General features: G+C 48.4%; 1 protein-coding gene across 4 annotated transcripts in view; it reads left to right on the top strand.

Annotated features, from left to right (window-relative positions):
- The window catches only part of TMPPE (transmembrane protein with metallophosphoesterase domain), an 80,347-nt gene extending 57,210 nt beyond the window's left edge, over positions 1–23,137 (top strand). For 2 of the 4 annotated variants that reach the window (XM_032301684.1, XM_032301766.1), the window contains exons 13-16: positions 2,680–2,793; positions 4,260–4,391; positions 6,083–6,337; positions 22,540–23,137. In XM_032301684.1, the coding sequence (XP_032157575.1) occupies positions 2,680–2,793; positions 4,260–4,391; positions 6,083–6,337; positions 22,540–22,785 (747 nt within the window). In that variant the 3' untranslated portion in view covers positions 22,786–23,137. Of the gene's footprint in view, positions 1–2,679; positions 2,794–4,259; positions 4,392–4,636; positions 4,882–6,082; positions 6,338–22,539 lie in introns of those variants that run through there. The other 2 variants (XM_032301844.1, XM_032301998.1) reach the window with 2 other exon arrangements.
- The last annotated feature ends 3,337 nt before the right edge of the window (positions 23,138–26,474 follow it).

The following is a 26,474-nucleotide window of genomic DNA, read 5'->3' as shown; positions in this document are numbered from 1 at the left end:
CCCAGGTGCCCCAGGACTGTGCTCTTAATATATTAGTTTCTCAGAGAATCTCTTTCCTGCTTTTAAAGAGAACAGAGCAGAGCGTGTATGTGTGTGTGTGTGTACGTGTCTGAGTGTGTGTACATGCATGTATGTGGTTAAGCCAGGCGCTGCCTCAGATTTTTTTAATTTTTATTTTCTTTAAGTAGGCTCCATGCCCATCATGGGGCTCAGACTCCTGACCTGAGATCAAGGTCGCATGTTCTACCGACTGAGCCAGCCAAGCGCCCCTCATATGTATTTAAAAATGTTTCCTCGATTTCTTATTTTAGAAATTTTCAAAGCTAAATACGTTGCAAGGAAAGTATCACACGCATATCACTTTCACTTGGATTCACTAAGCACTAGCGGTTGCCTCGGAGCACACGTAGGCAGTCACCTGCTGCCTTTGAACCACTTGAATTTGTGGTCCATATCCTGACGCTTCACCCCTAAATAATAGAGCCTATATCTTTTAAGAAAAAGGACATTCTTCTATATAATCACAATATAACGATCACACCTAAAACATTTGACGTTCATATAATCCTATTGTTTAATATGCATTCTGTGGTTATGTATCCAGTAATGTCCTTCATGGTTAATTGTTTTCGAATCCAGTTTGTAGTCTATGATCACGCATTGCATTTAGTTACAATGTCCCTCTAGTCTTCCTTCATCCGTAGCTGTTCCTAAGTCCTGTCTTTCCTCTCTCCCTTTCTTGCAACATGGACATTTCTGAAGAGTTTGGGCCCGTTGTTTTGTAGCCTGCCCCTCGCGGACTAGACTCAGTAACACATTTTTGGCACGGCACGACAAAGGCGACGTGTCCCCCTCAGAGTGCCATGTCAGGATGCCTGAGAGGTTCCGTTTGTCCCTTTGTTATGATACTAAGTTTGAACACTTAGTTAGGAATTCAGCCCCATTTTTTGAAATAATGGAAACTTATCTGGGTCCCCCTTCACTGACTGTCTGTGGAGATCTCCTTCTGGAAGGCATCTGAACAATAAGGTGACAAAACAATGGCATATCTGATCTTAGTTTGGTGTATTTTGCCCTGGTGACTCTTTTTACACTTGTGATTTCGATTCCAACAACTCTGTGATCAGTGAAAGGAGTAGCGAACCCCCTCTCATTAACACTGGGTAGAATTCTTGCTCTAGCTCTGGCCGGCGCCAGCCATGTGTCCTTATCTTTGTCTAGAAAATGCAACCCACCTTCACTTAGCAGGGGAGCACCTCAGGCCAGATGTGGTCACTAGAGCAGCTGAAACCTGGGAAGTGAGTTCCAGGTCAATGTATAGACGCTGCATTCGTTGTTCTTGGCAGCCCCTTGTGCTTTGTGATCTCTGGCCGAGGCAGTGCTCTCTGACTGGGGGCTCCCTGGACCCTGGCTGTTTCAGGTCTGGGGCAAGCCTGCTGAATGTTCATTTCCAGCCAAATCCATGGAGGGCACAGGTGCAGGGAGGAGGTGTAGCCCTGCTCCCCCCGCCCCCGCCCCCCACTCCGGTGGCTTTAGTCACCTTCTTAGGGAGGACTGCGGCTTCCGCCCGCCTTGTCGAACCCCGTCACGAAGTGTTCCTCAGCCTCTGAGTTAGGACTTCCCACTCTGGTTACTTTGAAAAGGAAAAAAAGACAAGAGATGGAGATTTGGGCCTGGCGGGGAGGTGTCCTTGTGCCTGAAGCCTTGAGTGGTGGCCCCAGTGACATTTCTTGAGTTCGACCCTTTCCTGCAACACAGGAATGTGGGTTAATGTGGGTTGTTTTTTTTTTTCCAGCTCTTCCAAATCACCTTTGCATTTGCCGAGACTCACTCCCTTGCTTTCTGGGCCCGAGACGGGAGGAGCTTTTCCTCTGCCACATCTTGGACATCCATTGGATGCTCTTGTGTGGCGGGGTTCGACCTGGCTCACCCTGGCCAGTGTCCACAGCAAGAAGGGCGCCAGCTGAGGCCGAGGTGCTGTTGCGGGCGGGGCTGGTAGTCTGGCCTCTTCCTTTCGGACCAGGGACACCAGCCTCTCTACCACTGTTTTCTGACTTAGCGACAGGCTACACCCCCACCTCTCACTATCTCTGTCCCCACCACCCCCGGCCCTGCACTTTAAACGGTTTCTGATTGACTCTTGTTTTGTATGTTAGAGCACATGTAACCCAAGAACCTGGAAAATGTTTTACCGAACATTCTTGGCTTTGTTGTTGTTATTGTTTTAAGATTTTATTTTTAAGCAATCTCTATACCCGACCTCACCACCCCGAGATCAAGAGTCACATGCTCTACCAGCCGAGCCAGCCAGGCGCCCCCATTGTCTTTTTTGTTGTTGTAATGTGTTGTGTCATGTTTTTGAGATAACATCGATGACCTTTCGATGTGTATGATAGGATCCCCTGCGTGGTTCTGGGCACATCACTGAACATGTCCCAGAGTCCAGTCTCCTCGTGTGGGAAAGGGCTCTCCGATAAAATGTGGGTTCCTTGCTGTTACTGCTCTGCTAGTGTGTGATCTAAAGATGCCAGCCAGTTCCCTTCGTCCAGACTGAACTTTGGTGGGAGGCTGGGGAAACCTCTTACTCCGTATGATTTTAGACATGGCTTCACACAGGTCGAGGTGACCACGTTATCTCTCAAAGACTGATGTGTTTTTCTTGCATCTTTTACTAACCAGTATTTTGGGTTTGTGCTGTACCGAACGACACTTCCTCAAGACTGCAGTGACCCCACTCCCCTGTCGTCGCCCCTCAGCGGAGTCCATGACCGGGCCTATGTCGCCGTGGATGGGGTAAGAACCATCTCTGAGCTGTGTGCCTGTCTGCCCCGACAGACAACGTGTGGTCTGCACTTGGTAGCATGGCATTCAGGGCCATTGCCCACCTTTCCAGACTCAGGCGGTGCGTCTCCTATTGATGTCCCTTGGCTGTTTCCCCTTGCTTGCTGATGTGGTCTCCCCCATGCTCCCTCTCCTCCTGGAGTACACCCCCTCACCCATCTGAACCTGGAGGGGAGTACTCTCCCCAGGCTGCCCTCCCCAGTCCATGCCATCCTCTCTGCCAGCGGCAGAATGTCACTCATGTCTCCTTTGCTCCTTGAGGACGGGGTCCGAGTAGTACATGCCAGAGCAGTGATTCATTTAACCCTGTGCCTTCATCCCGCGTGAGAAATCCTGTTTTAAAGGACTGTTCCTGGTAACGGTAGCTACAGTCCACACAGACCTTTGTCACATAACACAGCAGAGAAACACTGGAGTGTTTCCACTCCTTCCACTGAAATAATCATGTAAAAGAACATGTGAAGAGATTTTTTTCTAACGGTGGAAATTTGCTCAGAAAATTTTAAATTAAAGTGTTTCCATTCTGGGGGCACCTGGGTAGCTCAGTCTTTTAAGCCTCTGCCTTGGGCTCAGATCATGATCTCAGGGTCCTGGGATTGAGCCCCTCACTGGGCTCCCTGCTCAGCGGGGAGCCTGCTTATCTGTCTTTCTCCCCCTGTGCCCCCTCTCCACTCCTGCTCTCTCTCAAAAAAAAATAAAATAAAAAAGTTTCCATTCTGTTGTGATGGAGGACTTTCATTTCAGTGGGAGAAGTTTCTAGGACATACGTGTATATTGCCCACATGTACATTGATGGCAGTCTCTTGAATTCCGTCTTAGGGGTTGTCTTAGTGAATTATAGTCAGTGTAACTTCAATTTTTAAAAAACCTCCCCTTTTAAAAAGTTAGGAGTATGTTGCTGCTTAAGTGTCTGTTGTTTTTCCTCACTCTGTTACATAATTTACGTGGTTAATGCTCCCCATCAGGTATCTTGAGGTGAGACTGCTCCACCTAACTCTGATTTTATCTCATTTATCTGATTTTGCCTCATTTCTCCACGTTGTTTAGAAGCCACTTTTTATGACTGCCTTTTGTGCTGTGAAACACAAAGCAGCTCCTGTGGCAGGAATCCCCTCCTGGAATTTTTGCCCCATTCCCTTCCTATTAAAAATAGACATGCAGCAAAACATCCCAGAGCCAAGGAAGCCAGCCTCCACCTCCCCTTGCCCTGAGCCACATCTGGAGAGTTGCCTGGTTAGGAAGCAGTGTTTGGGGGAACTTGACCTCCCAGCCAGTGACTTGGGCAAAGGGGCCAGCAGAGCATGGCCTCTCGAGTCCAGTGACCCTTCAAGACAGGAAAATGAGTGTGACAGCTGAGTGAGCTGTTCTCCGCTGACCTTCTCACTCCAGTTAATTCCCACTGGACTCTGACCCTGCAGGTGCCACAGGGAGTCCTGGAGCGAAGTGCTGTGACCTCTCTGAACATCACCGGGAAAGCTGGAGCGACTCTGGACCTTCTGGTGGAAAACATGGGGCGTGTGAACTATGGCAGATATATCAATGATTTTAAGGTAGGACCGGCCTCACTGTCAGGAGTGATGTTCAGAGGTTGACAGGACCGTGCCTGTGCTACCCAAGAAGGTTCCAGAAGGCCATTTAAAAACTCTCACATATGCATTCTTTTCCTCTAGCCCCCTTCACATAGAGGCGGTTTTTGAAAGCTTGCACTCTCGGCCAAGTTCGGCGAGTGAACCTACTGTGATTTCTTTTGCAGCTTCAGAATTGGGTTAGTTTGAAGACCTGTTTTCCTCTGCAGGTGATGAGAACGTTGTGCTCTGCAGAGAGAACCTTTCCCTGGTGTTCAGGTTCAGTCACCCGGTAGAGAGAAACAGACAGAGGAAGCTACTCCACCTCGCTGCTCCTTTGCTGAACAAACCCAGCTCGCTTTCGAAAGGCACTCGGGCGCTGACAAAGCCAGCCCAGCATTTGGTCTGCTCTGTGTTCTGGGTGTGGACGATCCATGACAAAGCCTTGAATCGTAGAAAGCCTTTTCCCTCAGTGCATGGCCTCTCACCCCTGCTGGTTACCCTATGTCCAGGTGTGTAGCCCAGATGTTGTTCCTTGGACAACATCTTCAGGAGCGTCGTACAGCCGACATTTGTTAAGCTCGTACTCTGTAAGAGGCTCCACAAGGTGCTCAGGGCGGGGGTGCTGCGGAGATGTCGAGATGCAGGCTTCCCGGCAGGTGGCTCTCCGTCTGCTAGAGGAGAGAAGGCCGGCATCCGAGGACTGATGGTACCACCCGCTCTAGGACAGAACCAGTGTATGGGGCTGTTTCCTGACCCTCTTGTTGGCAGCACAGTAGCAAGGCAGTTACTCTCTTAGAGAATGGCCATGCAGGGCAACCTTTACCTCCAAGAGAGATGTCCCTATTAAAGTCCTTGTGCTCGGGCTGTAGTTAGTGGCCTTCCTGCTTGGCTGTCACAGGCCATGTTGACACATGCTGTGACAGGCATTCTTGTGTAGTCGCTGGGTCCCCAGTGCCCAGCAAAGAGCCCGGCACACGTCTGCCTGGTTCACGTTTATTGAGTTACTAAGTGGGCAATTGAGGCTCGGTACTGAGAGTTGTCCTGGAACAGATTTGGGATCCTACGCGGAGTGGAGAAGTTTGCCACATGAGACGGGGGGAAGAGGAAGCTAGCTGAGCCATGAGCATAGGCTTCGATGAGGTGGCTGGTTCCGTGGACACCTGGCCTGCTGACCCCACTGGACGAGTGGCACAGCTGTTCGCCATCATCATCACTCCCTTTCTACTCTTTCACAGATATCAGTGTCCTCGTTTATGTCACCTCCCTGAGTCCTGCAGTGGGTACATGGACTCAGGTATGATCATTCCATGAGGGCTGCTGAGGGGCTCAATGCCAGGACTTGCTCCTGGTTATATGAAGGGGCAGCGTCTGTCCCTCCAACCCCCGTTACGGTGACTAAATGTTCTTCTTCATTCCTGACTGCGTTCATTCTCCCATGCCTCAGATTCCACCATCCTGTCCATTCAGCAGTGACTCTGAAGACTGGGGGTGTGGGGTCAGGAGCTCTGGCCTCCAGCCCAGCATCACTTTGATGTACACATGGTTTGAGTCTCACTTACTGTTGGTGTTTCATATCCCAGTGTGCTCTCCCCAAGGATTCAGGGCAGGGACACAGAAACACTTGAAGCCTTTTGCTTCCCACCCCAGCTCCTTGCTCTGTCTCTGCTTTACAGGGTCTTGTTTCTAACCTGACCCTCGGTGCCAAAATCCTCACGGACTGGATGATCTTCCCACTAGACACCGAGAATGCGGTGCACAGACCCCTGCAAGACTGGAATGGCTATAACAAGCGCCACCATAAGAAAGCCTTGGCCCACACCTCATCTAACTACAGTCTGCCAGCCTTTTATATGGGGAACTTTTCCATTCCCAGTGGAATCCCAGACTTGCCCCAGGACACCTTTATCCAGTTTCCTGGATGGACCAAGGTACGTGTCTTCGTGGAAAGCAATAAAGAGTCCAAAAGAGCTGCTAATGAGATGCTGTGTCACAGATTTCTGTGTTTACCCATTCCTCAGTAGGGGGACATTGGCCAATCTTCAGAGACTCAATGGCCAGCTTGAATGTTCCCCATTCTCACTGACTGACAACTTCCTTGAGCAAATGATGGCTTCCCTGCTTCCTCTAAGAAAAGCTGTAGCTCCTTGGGATACTGCTTATGAGGGACACTTTCTCTTTCTCTTGAAGAAAAGTTGATCCAGGCAAAGGGGTGGATCATTGGGAGAACTTGTTTTTTCTTTTGTCCATGTCTGCTTCTGTACCCCCGCAACACCCCACCTTCATACAGCCCTGCCCCTTGGGGGCATCCACCCTGGGGGCATCTCCATGATCCTCAGCTCTTCCTTGGCCATTTTACTTCCTGGTCACCCTCCCCCATTTTATTCTCTGAAAATGTTCATATGACTTCCTTCAGTCCTATTTTCATGCTGGGTGACATTACCATGACTTAGTTATTCATTCAGCAAGTATTTCCCAGTGGCCACTATGGGTCCAAGCTTTGTGCCAGGCACTAAGGAGACAATGATGAACAAAACTAACTATGAGTTTTGCCCTCATGGAACTTACACACTGGTTGGGGAGACAGACCCAAATCATATGATCACCCAGATTAAATGGGAAGACTACACCTGCAATGATTGCTAAAAAGGAATATGGGAGTTGATAATAACTGGGGCATTTGACCTTGTCAGGGAGGTCCATGAAGGCTTCCCTGTGGGAGTGAAGCTTGACAGAGATATGAAGGATAAGAAAAAGTTAATGTGGCAAAAGGGGGGAGGGAAACGTGTTCTAGGCAGAGGAGATGGCATGTGCAAAGGCCATGTGGTTAGAGGGGAAATGAGGAACATGAAGAACTGGTAAAGGACCCAGATATAGGGTTTGGATGTGGAGTGTATTTCAGAGAAGAGACTAGAAAGTGGGTAGAGGTGAGATTGGAATAGGCCAATTAAACCACATTAAAGTTTTGTCTTTGCGTTGAGAGCCTTTGAAGCAGGAGGGTGCAACGGTGCCGTGACATGATTATGATGGGACAAACCTCTCTGATCCCAGGGTGCAGAGAGGGTTGGGTGAGGGTACCTGTGGATCTGGGGAAGCTATCTAGGTAGCTGGACCATAGTCTCAGTGAGAGACTAGGATAGTGGAGCCAAGATGGGGATGACGTAAACTATCTAAGAGACATGTGAAGTTTAATCAATGAGATGTAATGATGGATTGGATATTGGAGTTTAAAGAGAAGGACATATCCTGGATGACTCTTAGGTCCCAGGGTGGTGACTGGGGAGATGGTACCATTTACTGAAAGAGATTTCAGAAGAAAACATGGACTAGGAGAGGGGAGATTGTGAGTTGGATTTGGACAGATTGAGTTTGAGAGGCCTTTGAGAACAGAGGAGAGAAGATACTGGAGGAGGGCTCTGGGTTCTGTGGATGGAGAAGTCGGAGGAGAGCTCTGGGCTGGGAATATATGTATCAGGTCATCTGTGTGTGGATGGTCATTGAAGGCATGGGACAGAGGAGATCCTCTAAGGAGAAAGGATGGAGAAGGAAGAAAAGAGGCACATATGTGGTGGGCAGAGAGTGAGGAGGAAAACTGGCATCTGTGCTGCTGAGGGGATGTGTAAGAGGAAGACCAAAGCCCTTCTTTTGGATTTAGTAACAAGGCCCCTCAGGAAGCAAAGCATCCACAGGCTGCATTACCTGCTGCTGAGGAATGTCAGGTAAAGAGACAACCATGTGAACATAAATGTGAGACTTGAGTATAAACATTCTTTGTGAGAATTTTGACTCTGAAGGAGAAGAGGAAAAAAATAAGTAAATCGCTAGAAGAGAAGAGGGTAAAAGATATGCACCTTTGTTTCAGGAATGCCTTTGGGGGGCTTTTGGGGAGTTCAGTCAGTTAAGCATCAGCTCTTGATTTTGGCTCAGGTCATGATCTCAGGGTCTGCACTGGGCATGGAGCCTGTCTAAGATTCTCTCTCTCCCCACCTCTCCCTCCCCTTTCCCCATCCTCTCTCTCTCTCTCCAAAAAAATAAGCTCATAGATTATTTAGAAATGTGTCATATAGTTTCCATTTATTTATGAGTTTGTTTTTTTAGCGTATCTTATTTTTACTGATTTCTAATTTAAGTCCTCTATAAAACTCTTCTAAGAGAAGGAAGAAAGTTTTTATGACCTTCAATTAGGCAAAGACTTTTTTTTTTTTTAGTTGTTTATTTATTTATTTGACAGAGAGAGAGAGACAGTGAGAGAGGGAACACAAACAGGGGGAGTGAGAGAGGGAGCAGCAAGCTTCCTGCTGAGCAGGGAACCTGATATGGGGGTTGATCCCAGGATCATGACCTGAGTGGAAGGCAGATGCTTAATGAATGAGCCTCCCAGGTGCCCCCCCATTCTATCATTTAAATTTAAATGACACCTAACAACTGAGCCATCCAGGCATCGCTAGGTAAAGACTTTTTACATTGCACACCTAAAGCATGATCCTTAAAGGAAAAAGTGATAAATTGAATTTCACCAAAATTAAAAATGTTTGCTCTTCAAAGGAAATCATTAAGAAAATGGAAATCCAAGCCACAGACCTGGGAGAAAGTATTTTCAAATCATATATCTAGCAAAGGATTTGTTTTTAGAATACATCAAGAATTCTTACAACTCAATAATAGGAAAATGCACAACCCAGTCAAAAAAAATGTGCAAATCTCATCAAAGGAGATTTCAAATGGCTGATACATACATGTGTAATGCTCTCAATGGCATTAATCATTAGAAAAGTACGAATCAAAACCACAGTGGGTGACTTGACACCCACTGGAATGGCTATACCAATAAAAGATGGACAATAACAAATGTTGGCGAGGATATAGAGAAATGAGAACTTTCCTGTGTCTCTTGTGGGAACATAAAATGGTACAAACACTTTGGAACGCAGTTTGGAGGTTTCTTCAAAGCTTAAACACAGAATTACCATAGGACTGAGGAGTTCCATTTCTGGGTGTATACCCAAAAGAAATGAAAACCTATGTCTACCCAAAGACGTATATGCAAATATTCAGAGCAGCATAATTCATAACAACCCCAAACTGGATATAATTCAGATGTCCAGCAATTGATGAATGGGTCAATAAAATGTGGCATATTCGTACAAAGGGATAGTGTCCTGAGTAAAACGGAACAGACTACTGGTACAAGCTACAAGTGGATGAACCTGAAAAACATGCTAAGTAAAAGAAGCCAGATAAAAGACCATTTGCTGCAGGATTGCATTTATATGGAGTGTTCAGAAAAGGCAAATCTGTAGAGAACAAAAAGGAGACTGATGGTTGTCTGGGGCTGATGGTGGGGATGGAGGGGGCCTGCAGGTTGATACGAGGTTTGTTTTTGGAGTGATGGAAATGTCCCAAAATTGAATCATGGTGATTGTTCCACGATCTTAAATTTATTGAAACTTGTTTCATGACCGAGCATATGCTGTATCTTGGTGAACACACCTCCAGAGTTTGAAGCTGTGATATCCCCTCTCTTGCTACATGTCTCTATCCCCCAAACTCTGTCTCCCCAGACTGCTCTTGGATCTTACTGATGATCTGAAAATCTCCACCATTAAGGCCATAGTTCTTCCCTATCCAGTCTAGATGTCACCACTATTCTTCGTGAAAAGCCATCATCCGCTGGACCCTTGACCTTCCGGTCTTCCAGTCTGTCTCCTTGTTCATCCTCCATTTTTGAGTGGATCCACCATTGGCCTTTACTCCTCCACAAGTGACTGAGCACTGCTGGGGGCCTCTCCAGCGTGTTCATCAGGGCTCCAGTCCCCTCACTCTCTCCAGCCTCTGGAGGCCCCCAAGTTGCCAGCAGTCTTTGGTGTCTTCCCCCTTCCCCAGCTGGTCTTTCTAACCTTCACCTCTCCCCGAAGCCACCGTACTTCCCCCCCACCCCCTCACCCTCCTTGACTGCTATCAAGTGTAACTCCTTTGTTCCCTCAGCTTCCTGTCAGACTTATCTCTGCCTCTACCCTCACTTCCTGCCTGGTGGCCCTAGGAGGAAGTCTAAGCTCTGAATCTCCTCCCCACCTTCCTCCTCCAGGCCAGGATCCTGCTCTCATGCCTCCTGTCCTGCATTTTGTCAGCCTTTCCGTCTCTGTCAGCTTCCAGGCTGCAGCCAAGAAGTGACACCTGGGATCCCTAAGACCCCAAAACAAACTAAAACCCTCACCGGATCTTCCCATTTCAGCCGCAGGCTTGTCCTTCTTCCCCTGCTCCTTGCTCTCCTCCCCTCCTTCCTTGTCCCCTTTTCCCTCTTGGTGGCCTGCTGTGTCATAGATCTCCTTTGTTCATGCTTGTTCACTCCCTCACCCTGCCCACCCTGCTGTCTCTATTTAGCTGTCACCACCAGCCTTAACTCCTCTAAGAAACCTTCCTAGACCCTTAGTCCGGGAAAGGACAGGCCCACCACCCCGTCTGTGCCCTACCCAGACTCCGTAATTTGGCGAGCCCCTCGGTTTCACCCACTAGGCCATAAGCTTCACAAGAGGCATTTTTTCAAAGTGCTCGGCTTCTTCATCATCCTGCTTGCCTCCTGGGACCTGGCTGCTCTGTAAATGCTCTAGGTGGAGGGGGCCCAGGTGGCTGTGCTGCTGAGCTCCCCCATCCCTGGCTACCCCCTTCTCCCCCGGGAGAAGAAAGCAGGTGGGAGGAGTGGAGGCCCTCAGGCAGCCCTGTTGGTGATGAGGGGCTTTGCAGGGCCAAGGCAGACGAGAAGACGAACACTGCTCCCCAGGTGGTGCCAGTTTTGTGCTTTAAGAGAGAGAACTTGGAGGAGATGTGAAGCAGAGAGAAACTGTGCACTACAGGACCCATGAGAAGAGCAAGGTGGCTCGGGTGGAAGCAGACCTGACAGGCGGACCACCCCTCACCAGAGTCAGAGGGAATTTTGTAAGGGAGGGCGTTTTAAGTGGAAGAACGGTAAAGGCCAAGGTGCAGACATGGAAAAGCATGAACATCTCTGGAAGTCAGAGGGGCCTCATCAGGTCCTGAAGGCATCCCACCTGAGAGTGCCTGACCCAGACATTGTGTTCCACACTTTGGAGACATGAGCTGCATCATGGCCAAGAGAGCAGGCGTAGTATGATGCCCTGTTGTTACCTCCAGTTTGCAGAGGAGCAGCTCGAGAGAGCCAGGGAACTTGCATGAGGAGCAGAAGTAGGTGGTAGCACAGCTCCCTGAGCCCGAGGTCCGTCCGACCTGCAGGCCCACATGGAAAGGCAGGCCGCAGTGTACAGAGCCTGAAAGGCCAGTGAGGAGCTGGGCTAAGTGCGTAGACCAGGGCTCCGTGCTCATCTTGTCAGTCCCATGGCTTTTTCACTTCCTGTTTGGAAGGCACATGGACACATGATATTTACAAATGTGTCAGAAAGTTTGGAACCCTAGAAGCCCACCAAATGTGTATATCTCCTCAAAACCTAGGACACAAATGGTCACAGTAGCATTATCCAGAATCAGCCAACAGGTGGAAAAGCTCAAATATCCATCTACTGATGAGTGAATAAACAGTCTATTAGATGTGTAGTAATGGAAAATAAATTTGCCATAAAATGAAGTAATCCTATATGTTACAACATGGATGGATGAACCTTGAAAGCATGTTAGGTGAAGGGAACCAATCACAAGCCATATATGTGAAAGGTTCCATTTATATGAAATGTCAGAATAGGCAAATCTACAGACACAGAAATATCAGTGGTTACCTGGAGCAGGGAAAGAGGGGTATTGGGAGGGAGGATGGAGAGTGAATACTAACAGGTGCAGAGTTTCCGCTTGGAGTGATGTACATATTCTAAAATCGACCGCATAGCTCTGTAGTGTTCTCACAGCTAACTGAATTGTACACTTGAGACGAGTGAATTACATGGAGTGTGACGTACATCTCAGTAAAGCAGATGGGAAGGCCCATCTGTGGGATTCGTGGACCTGGGTTAGGGGAGTCCAAAGGTCAGAGGACTTACACGTAAGACAATGCATACTGTTTTCTGTTCTTTTTTTTTTTTATGATTTTATTTATTTATTTGAGAGAGAGAGAGGACACGAGCCAGAGGGGGAGGGAGGGCATAGGGAGAGATGGTAGAGGGCATAGGGAGAGAGAGAAACAGATCACACCGGGCTCCATCCCAGGACCCTAGGATCATGGCCTGAGCCGAAGGCAGCCGCTTACCAACTGAGACACCCGGGTGCCCCTCTGTGGTCCCTCTTACTGAGGAAAGTCCCAGGCCAGCTCCTGAAGTTTTTAAAGATTAGCAGATGGAGAACAGAACCCACCCCTCCACAGACCACTGAGTTCTGACTTTTGAGAGCATGAACACTTCGGCAGATGTGGGGGTCGGGGGGACCAAATGACACTTGAAGCCAGAGCCATTCCTTGGACCCTGCCTCTGGACACACCAACCCTCCTCCACCCTCCATCAGGGAGGTCCTGTCCCAGCCTCTGGGCTTGTGCTGTTCAGTTGATACAAAGAGACTGCCTTGATTTAGTGAACAAAGTCACTGATAAGGGTGATTCACGAGATTTTTTTTTTAAATCCCTTCTGATTTGGATGTGGCTTTCTGGTTAAATGCCCAACCATCAAACTGGGATTACGGCAGGAAGTGGTCAGGCATGTTTTGCCCTTTCCAGGAGACACAGGCCTGCGTCTGGTCTGCACAGAACTCTTATCTGACAAGTTCCCTGAGATGGGTGGTGTGCTGGCTGTGTCACGTGTGCTATCTATCGCTCAAGCGAGGTGTTCCGCCAACGCCATGCGTCTCCACACTTTCTGTCTCCTCCATGGGCAGTGCGTGGTCCCAGAGCAGCATCTGCCGCAGGCTTCTTGCATTTATTAGCCTCTCAGGGTGGGTTCCGGTGGAGACGAGAGCGTGGAGTCACGCCCTCCTTTCCTCAACCCGAATTATTATACTTTGAAAGCTGAAGTTGCAAATAGAATACTGACTAAAAGTAATTTTGTTATTTAAAGGCAAGTATTCCCTCTCTCAAGATGTAAAAAGTCACAAGATAAAAGAATTTCTAACAAAGGGCTGACAGGGCCCCTGGGTGGCTCAGTCAGTTAAGCATCTACCTTCAGCTCAGGTCATGATCTGGAGCCCAGGGATCAAGCCCCAGGTCCACGTCCCTGCTTAGTGGGGAGCCTGGTCTCCTCCTCCCTCTGCCACTCACCCTGCATATGCTCGGTCTCTCGCTCGCTCGCTGTCAAATAAATTTAAAAAATAAAAATAAAAAAGCACTGACAAAGATCCCTTCATCTATTTAAATTATTTCTGCATCTTGCTTTTAAATGTTTCAATACCCTCATCATTTGACTTTCTGGTGCCAGTGGGGCCTGATCACCAGAAACACCAAGTGATCAAAGGATTGGAACTTTTGGCTCTACTCCTCAACCTCTGACTTCTTGGGGTAGGGATTGGGGGCTGGAGATGGAGCTCTGTAAAAACTCTAGAACTTCTGGGTGGGTGAACACATCCAGGTGCTGGCAGGTACACCTGGAGAGGGCAAATGTAAGTAAAATGTTTTCTTGCATTCTGTGCACCATTCTAGCAAATTATTGAACCTGAGGAGGAGGTTATGGGAACCCCCAATTTGTAGCTGGTAGTTCAGAAGTGTGGGTCAGAGCCCTTTTAAACTGTGGGATCTGACCCCAGCTCCAGATAGATTATGTCATCGTTGAATTGTTGGACATGCAGCCGGTGTCCAGAGAATTGGAGAATCGGTCAATGTCACAGAAAACACCCTAGAAGGAGCCAGGGAGTGGTAGCAAGTGCAGTGGGAAAGGTGGCTTTATGGCCTCATGTATCAAGGAATTTGGGTATTACCTTGAGACCTTTGTAGAACTAGGGGCAATTTTAAGCATCAAAGTGATATGATCAAATATGGCAACAGTGTGTAGAAAGTACCAGAAACTATGAAGTACTTGGGGACTGGTATTCAGCATGTGAGCAGGCTAGGCAGGACACTGCTACTGGGGAAGACATCATAAGTAAATGTTATGATCTCACATAGTGGTGACAATTAGGAAGAAATTAAATGTGACAGTGTGACCTAAAGTTAGGAATGGGGTTAAGCTGTTGCTATCTTATATGGCATAATAGTTACCTATTGCTGTGTAACAAATTTTACCCTTAAATTTAGTGGCTTAAAACTATGATAAGCATTTTTTAAGCTCACAGTTTCTCTGGGTCTGGAACTTGGGACCAGCTTGGCCTAGTGGTTTTGGATCAGGGTCTGTCATGAAGTTATAGCCGCTGCCTGGCTGGGGCTGGCTGTTGGCAGGGGTTTCACTTCTTCCCCAGAAGGCCTCACCATAGGTTGGTTGAGTGTCCTCCTGACATGACAACTGGCTTTCCCCAGAGGGAGTGATCTAGGAAGGAGAGAGCCAGGCCGAAACTAGCCTAGGAAGTCATGTAGCCTTTATCACATCCAGTTAGTCAAAAGAGAGCATTGAGTCCAGTCCCTGTTCTTGGGATATTGGGTTCTGCCTTTTGAAGGGAGAAGTGTTAAGAATGTATGGATTTCTTTTGAAGCCACCGCATAAGGAGTGGTCAGGGGCGCCTCTCGGAGAAGGTGGCCGTTGAGGCCTGAAGGATGAGACCACATGAGGAGCCAGAGGAGGAATGTTCCAGAGTCAGGGAGCCGTGTGTGCAGAGGCCCAGAGAGAAAGATCCTGTGAGCAAGGGGGAGAGTGTGGGATACGAGGAATTGGCTCAGGAGGTGGAGATTTTGGCTTCTCCTCATTCTGGTGGTAGCATTAAGTAGAGAGTCAAAGAGCTGACTGGCTATTAAAGCTCGAATCTCAGTGGGAATGGATTATAGGAGAGCGAGGCTTGATGCACGAATTCCTGATGGGAAGCTAGTATGGCAATCCTACAAGGAACTGTGGGCTTGGGTGCTGGGGAAGACAAGTGCAAGATTCGTACTGAAAAGAAAAGGCAGCGTTTGCTGAGGGATCCTGTATGGTGTTCAAGAGAAAGTAGTCAAGGAGGACAACAGAGTTTGGGGCCCGTGTAATGGGAGGGGAGGGTGAGGTTAGTTTCTGAGGTGGGAAGGCTGGAGGAGGGCAGGTGGGGTGCTGGCGGCGATCAGAAGCTCTGTTTTAAATATGTTCAGCCTCAAGTACTTACTAATCATCTAATCTCCAAGAGGAAGTAGCCAGCAAGTCTGGAACATAGCAAGAATAAGTAAGTAAAGCTACATTCAATACAATGAAATAATGTTCTCTATGTTGCGAGACCTGATAGCCTATAGAAGACCTGGGAGTCTTGGGTCTATAGAGAGTTGGCTCTACAAATCAGGAGATGGGCTGCAATGCAAGTTAAAGGTATATATTCAGGGGCACCTGGGAAACTCATTCGGTTAAGCATCTTGATTTTGGCTCAGGTCGTGATCCAGAGTCATGAGATTGAGCCCTGTACTCAGCACAGAGTCTGCTTGAGATTCTCTCTCTCCCTCTACCCCTCCTCTTTCCTCCCTCCCAGCTCATGCTCGAAATAAATACAATCTCAAAAAAAAAAAAAAAAAGTATCTATTCATATATTCAGTGCTTGTAATGGGAATGCAGAAGTGGGGTAACTGTCCCAGTTTGGAGCTGCTGGGAAAGGACTCAATCAGTAGAACTCACTCCGGAGTGGGGGCGAGGGTCCTACCATGGGAAATTACGCCAGCAGCTGCATTGAGTAGGATGCTCACTGCATGTCACCAGGCTGCGTGCTCATGTGTGTCCTCCCACTTAGTCATTTACAACAACCCCAAGAAGGGCACACGTGCCACCAGGCAGCCCTGACAGGATCTGGTGACTGTTTAGGAAAAGAGGAACTGAATACTAGAAAATTACTCTACTGGTTTTTTTTAAATATTTTATTTATTTATTTGACAGTTGGAGATCACAAGTAGGCAGAGAGGCAGACAGGAGAGAGGAGGAAGTAGGCTCCCAGCTGAGCAGAGAGCCCGATGCGGGACTTGATCCCAGGACTCTGAGATCATGACCTGAGCCAAAGGCAGTGGCTTAACCCACTGAGCCACCCAGGCGCCTCTACTGTTTTTAAATAGGGTTTATAAACCTCATTTCCTTTACTGAAAAGTGGCACGCTAATGTGTCTTGAGGTGTATTGGTTAGCTTTTGCCGTATAACAAACCATCAGACCTTCCTGGTTTAAAGAAACAATAATTCATTCATTTGGGGTGTTGGCAAACTGGGCTGCTCTTCTGCTGGTCTCAGCTGGGCATGCCTTTCTAGTCAGCAAGGAGGCTGTTCTCACGGAAGTTAGCTGTCTGTCCACTGAGGTGACCGAGGAGATTGGGCCATGTCTCTCTCATCATTCAGCTAGCTGTCCCAGACTCGTTCGTGTGGTGACCGGCCGTGTTCAGGGGAAGACTGCCAACTTAGAAGACTTCTTAAGGCCCAAGTCAGAAATCACAAGTCGCTTCTTCCATATCCTTCGGCCAGAGCAAGGCACTAGACCAGCCAGATTCACAGGAGGGAGGAACAGATTCTGTCCCTTGATGGGGGACAGCGCCGAGAACTGGGGCCATTTCTGTAGCCTGCCCCATGAGTCTTAGCCCTGTTGACCCTACTTTCATTCTGAATCTGAGATGCTTTTTAAACTTTTGGGTCCTGATTTATGGTTATTTTTACCCCCGACAAAGTCTACTATTTCCATCTAACTCATTGTTTCCTAGTCACAAGCCCTATGAGCTAGGAAATTAGACAATCAAATCTCTTTTCAATGATATGTATTAATTTGGGACCAAAACTGGGTGCTGGCTGGCTCACTCCATAGAACATATAACTCTTGATCTCGGGGTCATGAGTTCAAGCCCCACATTGGGCATAGAGCTTACTTTTAAAAAATCAATACAATGTAAAAATGTTTTAAAAATTTAGTAACAACCTTGTAAGAATTATGCGTAAACAGGAGCAAAGAGGCTCTGAGTTGAAGCGAGGTGTGTGTGGGGGGGGTCTCCTGCAATTTTGAATATGTGTTATTTTGTAGCAAATACACAGCAGTTTTCACTCAGTGGTTGTAGCTTTGTTCCAGAAACTCGAGGCATCGTGTTGCCCACTGTTAGGTGAGGTGCTCTTAAAAAGGTCAAGCAGTTCTGGAACTTTGGGGACTGAGAAGAAAGGAATTTGTGTGGGGTTTGAAAAAAAGGAAGAAATGATTCATCTTTTATGTAACATTTTATGTTTTCATGGCTTTAATTCTAGTTGCGTCTGTCATAAAATACAGGGAGATCATAGGATTATTTATTGCTCCAAGACCAAGGAGGAAGCAAGGAATGTGGGCTGCATCAGCTGTGGAAAATTCATTTTCTCCCTGGCACTGAGATCTGCACAGTGAGATCTCTTTACCATCTTATCTAAGCAACCCCCTCACTATTTTACCTTTTTCAAAAAAAAATTCCTTTTCTTTTGTTTTCCCAAATTAACATCACAATTACTCATTAATTGTGTGTGGTGAGAGCCTTTTCACCTTGAGAAATGGACCTTGGTCTGTTCCACTGTAAGTCCTCCAGCTGTCTCCGTGACTTCTTTCAGTTTGACAGAGTCAGCGTTCAACCAGTTTCTTGTTTTTGAAGGAACACCAGAACACATTTGAAATTTCAATTGTGACTTAAAACAGCATCGAAATTTTTGCTTTAAGTTCTTAGGAGACAATTGTGTTTATCTGGAGAATCTAAAACAGACACACAATTTGTCTGATTAACAAAGAAGCAGGTCACACATTTCTGGGAAGCTAACATTTATTGAACTATTATCACCTTGGTGATAATAGCAGAGTGGGGAGTCTGCCAGGGGTCAAGTCATGGTCAGAGAAAGTCAGACTTTGTCAGGAACTATTTTAGCTGGGACAGCCCCCATGAAGCCCCAGAAGTCATTGGTATTCACTCTAGGAACGCTTGGCCCCAGTGGGGCTCTCTGTAATTAAGAGTCTACTTTTACTAACATGAGCATACTCTCCGCCTGCCGCCAATAATTTCAGCATAACTTTTTTTCTTTTTTTTTTTGACAGACAGAGATCACAAGTAGGCAGAGAGGCAGGCAGTGCGCTGGGGGTGCAGGCTCCCTGCTGAGCAGAGAGCCCACTGCAGAGATCAATCCCAGGACCCTGAGATCATGACCCGAGCTGAAGGCAGAGGCTTAACCCACTGAGCCACCCAGGCGCCCCAAATTTCAGCATAACTTTTTAAAGAGAAAAATAATTAGAGTATGTATATTTTTAAATTAAATTTTTTTTAATTTGACTTTTTTTTTTAAGATTTTAATTATTTGACAAAGAGAGCACAAGCAAGGGGAGCTGCAGAGGCTGAAGGAGAAGCAAGCACCCCACTGAGCAGGGAACCCAACACGGGCTTTAATCCCAGGACCCTGGGATCATGACCTGAGCCACCCAGTTGCCCCCCAAATTTGAGTCTTTTAAAGTAATTTTTTACAACTAAAAATCACAGTGCTAATCAAGGAGCAATGCAAATATTTTACTTTTCTTCCAGTGAACAGGATTCTCTCAAACTGTTAAGCTGGGAGCAGAGGAGCCTGGAATATTCTTTCAGTAGGACATCATGTCACCCGTTCCCAGAATCTGTTCTCAGACAGAATCATCAGCCAGTCTTCTCTAACAGGGGCTGCCAGGTATAGACTGAGTCCCACTTTGCTGAGCTCTGAGAGTCTCACTGTGAGCAAGTGAACCAAGATTATTCCTTCGTAGAATCTGTGCTGGAAATAGCAGATAAGCCAATAATCAAACAAATGATACAGATAGGAAACCGTGACAATAACTAGAAGAAAAAGAAGAGCCTGAGGGGGTAGTGTGTGACCTGGACTGGAAGGCGGGGAGTTGAGGATGACCGCAGCTCCCTCCCTGAGGCGCTGGTGGGGATGAGATCTCTGCGCCCTCGGAAGGCTTAAGAGCTAGGAGAACAGCCCTCCGGGTGGCGGGAACAGTTACTGCACAGGGGAAGGAGCTTGGTGTGTCCAGGTGACAGTGGGGGGAAAGTCCAGTGGGGGTCTGAGTGGGCAGGTGTGGGGAGAATGGCGAAGACAGCGGGGAGGAAGCAGGCACTGGGTCTTCTGGGGCCCTTGGGAGGAGGTCAGAAGCGAGAATGAGCAAAAATCATCTGATGTTCATTATGCTGCTGCTAATGAAGCAGTCGCCGGACCTGTGAGGAGGCTGCAGGAGTCTGAGACAGCATCGATTACGACTTTCTCTAGAAGACAGCCGTGAGGGCGGAGAGAAGTGCAGACGTTGTGGTCTGACAGTGTAATGTCAGGCACCTCACCGTTCCTCCACGGTGCTGGCCACATGTAGCTGTTGAGGTTTAAATGTGAATTAATGAAAAGTGAAAATTCGGCTCCTCACAGTAGCCACATTTTGAGCCCTCAGTAGCCATGCCGAGTGCGCGTGGCTGCTGTGTGGGGCGGTGCGGAACATTCCGTCATTGCATATGGTTCTGTTCAACCCGGTGCTTCAGAGCTATGGGCCGGTGACCCATTCTTCCCAGATTCCTTGTTTGTTCTTTCCAAATGCTTTATTCCTGTCCTAGCAGGGCAACCAGGCCACCCTAAACTTCATTTAATGCCCATTCTGTTAGGAGCAGAGTGGAGGGTCATTTTGTCCTGAAGAAATTCGTAGCTTTCCAGAATTAACCAAGGCCATGGAAGGTATAACCCTGAGTTCGGGAAATGTTAGAGGGGATGTGCAAGGCACGATCTCTACATACTGGGGCGTCATCTGGGTGGGCCAGGAGGTAGAGTTCATATGAGAGTGGATGGCCCACAGTGGGCCTCAGGTGATCATTTGGGGGAGAAAATGGGGGCAGCTGGGTGGCTATGTCCAGAATTAAGGAATCAGTTGGAGAAAAATTGTATCAACTGTGATCAGCAACTAGGAGCCACAGTTTGGGATCTTGTCTGTCTGTCACAGTGCAGTCTATGGAGATGAGTATTCTCTAGTAGGAGTAAGACCTCAAACAAATGTGGAATGAGCCAGAAGAGTGAAAGCTGGAGAGGGGCCAGGAATCAAAGATCCCTGCCAGGCTGTCAGGCCGGCCCCAGGGGCTTTCCGAAGCAAGTCTAGCTGCCAGAGTAGTACTTTGAGGAGCTCACATGGAGGTCTTTGGGACTGTTGCCCTGTGAGGCTACTGCACAGTTGGTCGGCAGAGCAGCATTTAGGGAGATGAGCCAGACATGCAGCAGAGGACCAAGGACAGGCTGAACCTGTGGATGTCCCTGGTTCTGTCAGCCCTGTGTCTGAGATGACCACCTCCCACAAAAGCAATGGCCTCAGCTTGCCTTCCACGAGGCCAGTCTCAAACAGGGTCCTCTTTTGACCAATTTTAACCCAAAACCCTCTGGCAAAGGGGATTCAGGAAAATGCTTTTCAGCTTTCCAGATGGACCTGCCCGATTCAGCACAAGGGATGTGAGAGACAGTCCCTTGGATCCTCACAAAAGGGAATTTCAGGTGAGAGGAGGCATCAGACCTCCTCATTGTCTACCTCGTCACTGGGTTAGGGGTGGGCTTGGCTTTCGTTAGGACACTGTGAAGCCCACATGCTGCTCGTAGCCCACCTGCTGCTCTCCGTCTGAACCTGTCTCCCCCTCAGCCTCGAAAGTCAAGTGCTGCTCTCCTCTGCACTGCAAAAACAAGACACCGGCAGATCCTCATCTGATAAGAAGCTGGTAAGGCTGTCATGGCCCATGCCTGGTAGGAAGGCTAGAGATAGCATATCCCGCGGTAAAAACAAGGGTAAAACAGTTCTGAGAACTGTGACACTGTCATCCTTTCTCTAAATGACTTAATTCAACAGACAGATGGTTTTCAATCACTGGCCTCCTATGTAGGCATGTGATCTGTTTTATGGTAGTTTGAGGAGCTCTGTTGCTCCCTGGGCTCTGCCCCTGGTGCCAGCCCCCGGACAGCGATGCTTCCTCCCTCTGTCCCCAGTCACCTGCCCTACTGCCCGGCAGCCGGGAAGCAGCAGGACTAAGACTGGAACCAGGGAAGGAAATTCAGAGGGAGTGAGGCTAAAGGGAACACCAGGAGACTGAAAAATACCTAAAGTGAGCAGCTGAGTTGCTCTAGGGGAGCGGCTGCAGCTGGGTCGTGAAGCCTGCAGGGACCAGGGCTCAGGGGGTGACAGCATAGCTGAGCCTTCTCCGAGGCCCCCGTATATTTGGACCACTGTGGATAGAAATTTCTTCACTTCTTTCTCCTTCCCTTCTCTATTCCTTCCTTCCTTCCTTCCTCTCCCATATATTCGTTCTATGTGTGTCTGTGTATGTGTGATCTCCCCTCCTCCCCCCACTTTCTCTGTAATAGAATGTTCCACTTATCAGCCGTCTGTTAAGTCCTCCCCTGTGAGCAAACCCTAGCCCATGCAGGTGTCCGAGGGCTGTGTAGACACACCCAAACGTGGTCCCCATTCTTCAGGCATTTCTGTTCTCTCAGTTTTATAGGGGAGGGAGCTTCTACTCACAGAAATGGTCTTTGTAGCATACAGAGCAAGCTGGGAGCAGGCGTGGCCTTCCTCGTGTTTGAGGGTAGCTCTTTGGTGACCCGGGTTCCTGAGCTGCTGCAGACCATGCTCATCCCATGCACAGAAACAGCGTGGCCGAGCCCTGCCTCTGGGAGGGGGAGCGAACAACTAGAGCGCGTCTCCTTGGGGGACAGCTCAGCAGTTCTCCTCTGCGGACAGAGAAGTCAGGGAAGGCTTGGCCTATGGGGGCAGCGGTCCCCCGGGACCCAGGACAACATTCCAAAACCCAGTGAAACTGCCACAGTGCTGTCCAGTACCGTCCAATACTGCCCAGGCAGAGGAACCAAATGTATGCCGTCCTGAGGCAGGAACAGGTGTTTGGGGCAATGTTTTGTTTTTTTCTGCCCTCCAGCCCCTGCCACTTGGCTGGTCATCTCAGCAGGGTGCGGGAGCCGAGGCTGGTGTGTGCCTGGGTCTCAGCCTGGGTCTCTGTGGCTGGAGAGCACCTTTGTGAGGGTGCTTCCTGCCTCTTCTGCTGCTGGCCCCTTGAGCCAGACTCCCCAGGGCTGAGGGTGCAGGTGGGCCTGATGGTTCTCTCTCTCTCTCTCTCTTTCTCCAGGGTCAGGTATGGATTAATGGCTTTAACCTCGGGCGATACTGGCCTGCGCGGGGACCCCAGGTGACTCTGTTTGTGCCACGGCACATCCTGGTGACATCGGCCCCCAACACCATCGTGGTGCTGGAACTAGAGCGCGCGCCCTGCGGTGACAGTGGCCCAAAGCTGTGCACCGTGGAGTTTGTGGACAGGCCGGTTATCAGTGCCACCTCGACCTCCGGTCCTCACCCTTCAGGCCTGCCTGACTAACCCTTGGGACTGGACTACATCTGAAGGCTAAGCACTGTGACCCTTTGGAGTTTGGGCTTGCACATACCTCACCTATTTTCCCATGCAACGCCAGCACTCACTGGAAAGTGCGATTAGAAAGTAGGGTCAGCATGTGCATTTTCTCCAGAGGTTTCCAGGCAGCCCCGTGGTGCCCAAGCCTCCACCAGAGTTGGGGGGTGCACCACGAATGCAGGAGGAGCTGGGCGGCACAGGAAGGCGTGATGCGTCTGCCCGGTTGGAATGAAAGCTTTAAAGGTGTTCCTGATTTTTATCTTGAAGGAATCATGTTGTCTTTTTATGAAATAAAATTTGTATTCAAATGCTGTTACTGTTTCTCACGTTGAGCTGCTATTAAATTATAAGTTCTGATTTAAATCATAACTAGACTTGAGTAGGTTGAATAAGCCACTTCACTAACTTGTGGTTCAAAGGAATGGAAAATCATCTTGGTTTGATCTAGTGGACTGCTGCTTCTCTGATCCTCATCTGACTTCCTTTTTTGTTTCTGTGATGTCTACGAGGGGGCCCATCATACAACTCAAAACCATCCTGTGAACCACTGAAATGGTCAGCCACGGAGAGTGTATGTAATGTGGCGTCTGCTCACTGGGATGCCAGGGAGCCCCAAAAATGCTGACGTAGATCTGTAAGTGCGAACTCTTTCGTGACCTGCTGTGTTCAAAAAGCTGATTACCTTAAAAATAGTTGCATTTAGTGTGTTTAGACATGAGAACGGTACATACCTGCACAACTCGGGCCGGAACTCATGTCAGCAGACACAGACACGCACACACATGCGCATACACAGACATGGGGGGATGTGGCATCTCAGAGTATGTGCGTCCTGCCCCGGGGCGGTCACTCTCACTTGCTGAGCGCTGGTCTGACACCACGTGCAGTTCCGAACATGCTGTCTATTTCATTCACTCCTCCCTCGGGAGAACTGCAGAATGTGCTGTCGTCCCCGGTTTACCCAGCCACACAGCTGTTAATGTTAGAGACGGAGCTGGAAGCCGAGCCGCCTTGGAGCAAGTGTCCAGGCGCACACGGCTCACATAATATATGAATACATGCTTGTGTTCCCACGGGGAAGGATTGGAACGATGGAAACCGGAATGTTACTAGATCATATCTGAGTGGTAAGGATTTGAGAGACAGTTTACTTTTTTTTTTTGCTCACCCCTATTTTAAGTCCTTTATAGGAAAGATGTAAACGTTTTTAAGGGAGGAAGAAAGGAAAGGTTTTTGATGCTAATCTACAATGTGTTTTCTTGTTAGAGTCATTTTCCCTGTCTCGTGGACATCAGTAACGACTGCAGCAGGGGGTACCGGAGCTCTGGTTGAACCAGCGGAGGGAGGCATCCCTGGGTTGAGACAAACTGAGACTAGAACTTTATTTAGGACTGTTTTCTGTTACATTTTTGTCTCAATGTCCTGCATGTGATGTTTGAGGCATAACTGCAGGGCGAAGGAAGGGCTGCCTGGACTCCTGTTCCCATGACTTTACCCCTCCTTTCACATACAGAATGGTACTCTGCAACTGTGCTCAGTTACAAGCTCCAGAAAGAAATGTGAGGCACTTCCTTGCAAAGCACCTGCACTGTCCCCGTCAGGGCTCCAGAAGACTCGGGCGGCGGAGCAGGGTCTCCTTGCGAGAGCGTGTGCTTGCTTTCTGGGCGCCCCATCTTCAGAACCGTGATCAGGTAGGCAGCGGCAAGCCCATCTGACACATGAAAATATGGAAGGCTTCAGTGAGAGGCGGGGCTGGATTGCAATCTGGTCTGTCGCCATCCAAAGCCAGTGTTTGGTCATCTCCTGTCCAGGGTATCCTGTTCGGGAAAACCAGATCTTGCTACATAGATTGTGCCACCCTGGACTCCTCTCATCAGCCCCCCCAGCTCTCCATACCACCTCAGAGGGGCGTAATGTCACCTATAGTGCCATTCTTAAAATTGGGGCGCCTGGGTGGCTCAGTGGGTTAAAGCCTCTGCCTTCGGCTCAGGTCATGATCTCAGGGCCCTGGGATCGAGCCTCGCATCGGGCTCTCTGCTCAGCAGGGAGCCTGCTTCCTCCTCTCTCTCTGCCTGCTTCTCTGCCTACTTGTGATCTCTGTCTGTCAAATAAATAAATAAAATCTTTTTAAAAAAATGTGATTTGGGACGCCAGGGTGGCTCAGTTGGTTGGACGACTGCCTACGGCTCAGGTCATGATCCCGGAGTCCCGGGATCGAGTCCCACATCGGGCTCCCAGCTGCATGGGGAGTCTGCTTCTCCCTCTGACCTTCTCCTCGCTCATGCTCTCTCTCACTGTCTCTCTCTCTCAAATAAATAAATAAAATCTTTAAAAAAAAAAATGTGATTTGCCTTGGGGCGTGTGGGTGGCTCAGTTGCTTAAGCAGCCTACTCTTTGTAGGTCATGATCTCAGGGATTGAGCCCCATATCGGGCTTCCTGCTCCACGCAGTCTGCTTGTCTCCCTCTGCCTCTGCCCCTCCCCCTGCTCTCTCAATCAATCAGTCAATCTTTAAAAACATGATGCACCTTCAGGCACTCCTGATTTCTCAACTCTCTTTGGATGCTTCCTCTAAAAATAATAAAAGCAGTGCCTTCATTGCCTGCTGTGTAAAATTAAATTTATCTTTAAGCTGATTTTAGTATTCTTGGGCTTTCTGAGCTGACCATAACACCAGTGGTGTTAGAATATTAGCACATTCTCAGTCACCCTTGTGATGAACATTGTGAGCTTTTTTTCCTTTGTACCCTTATTTAGATGTACCCCAGATTTGTATGCCCTACAGAACATCTTGTTTTAAATAGCTTTAAATAGCTTGGGTGGCAGGGGTTGGAGGGGATGCACCTGGGTGGCTCAGTAAGCTAAATGTCTGCCTTCTGCTCAGGTCATGATCTCAGGGTCCTGGACTAGAGCCCTGTGACGGGCTCCTTGCTCAGTGGGGAGTCTGCTTCTCCCTCTCCCTCTGCCTCTCCTTTGCCCCGCTTGTACTCACACACTCTCTCTCTCTCAAATAAATAAAATCTTTTAAAAAACAATAAATTAATAGCTTTATTGGGGACACCTGAGTGGCTCAGTCAATTAAGCACCTGATTTTGGTTCAGGTCATGATCTTGGGGTCTTGGGATTAAGCGCTGTGTCTGACTCCCTGCTCAGCGGGAAGTCTGTTTCTCCTTCTGCAACCTCCACCCACTGTGTGCTCTCTCTCTCTCATTAAAATAAATAAAATTTTAAATAAATAAATAGCTTTATTGAAAAGTAGTTTACATACAAAAAAATTCACCCATATGAAGGTACAGTTTGATGACTTTTACTAAATTTATACAGCTGTGCAGCCATCACCACAATCCAGTCTTAGAATACTTCACCCCAGAAAATTCTCTTGTGCAGGAAGTCTTCTTTCCCACTCCCACAGTAGGCAACTGCTGACCCGTTTGCTGCCTCTGCGGTTGTGCTGTCACTGGGATCAAAATAGGCAGGCTTTCGTGTCCAACTTCTCTCAAGCGGCATCATGTGTTTGAGGCATGGCCATATTGTATGTAGCGCGTTCAAGAATCTGTTCCTTTTTATTGCTGAGGAGTATTCCATTGGGCAGACACAACACCTTTTGTTTATCCATTTGCCGATTGATGAGCATTTAAGTTGTTTCAGGTATGGGAC

The sequence above is a fragment of the Mustela erminea genome, chromosome 1 (genome assembly GCF_009829155.1).
Source record: "Mustela erminea isolate mMusErm1 chromosome 1, mMusErm1.Pri, whole genome shotgun sequence".
NCBI lineage: Eukaryota > Metazoa > Chordata > Mammalia > Carnivora > Mustelidae > Mustela > Mustela erminea.
This window is presented reverse-complemented; position numbering and strand designations above follow the sequence as displayed.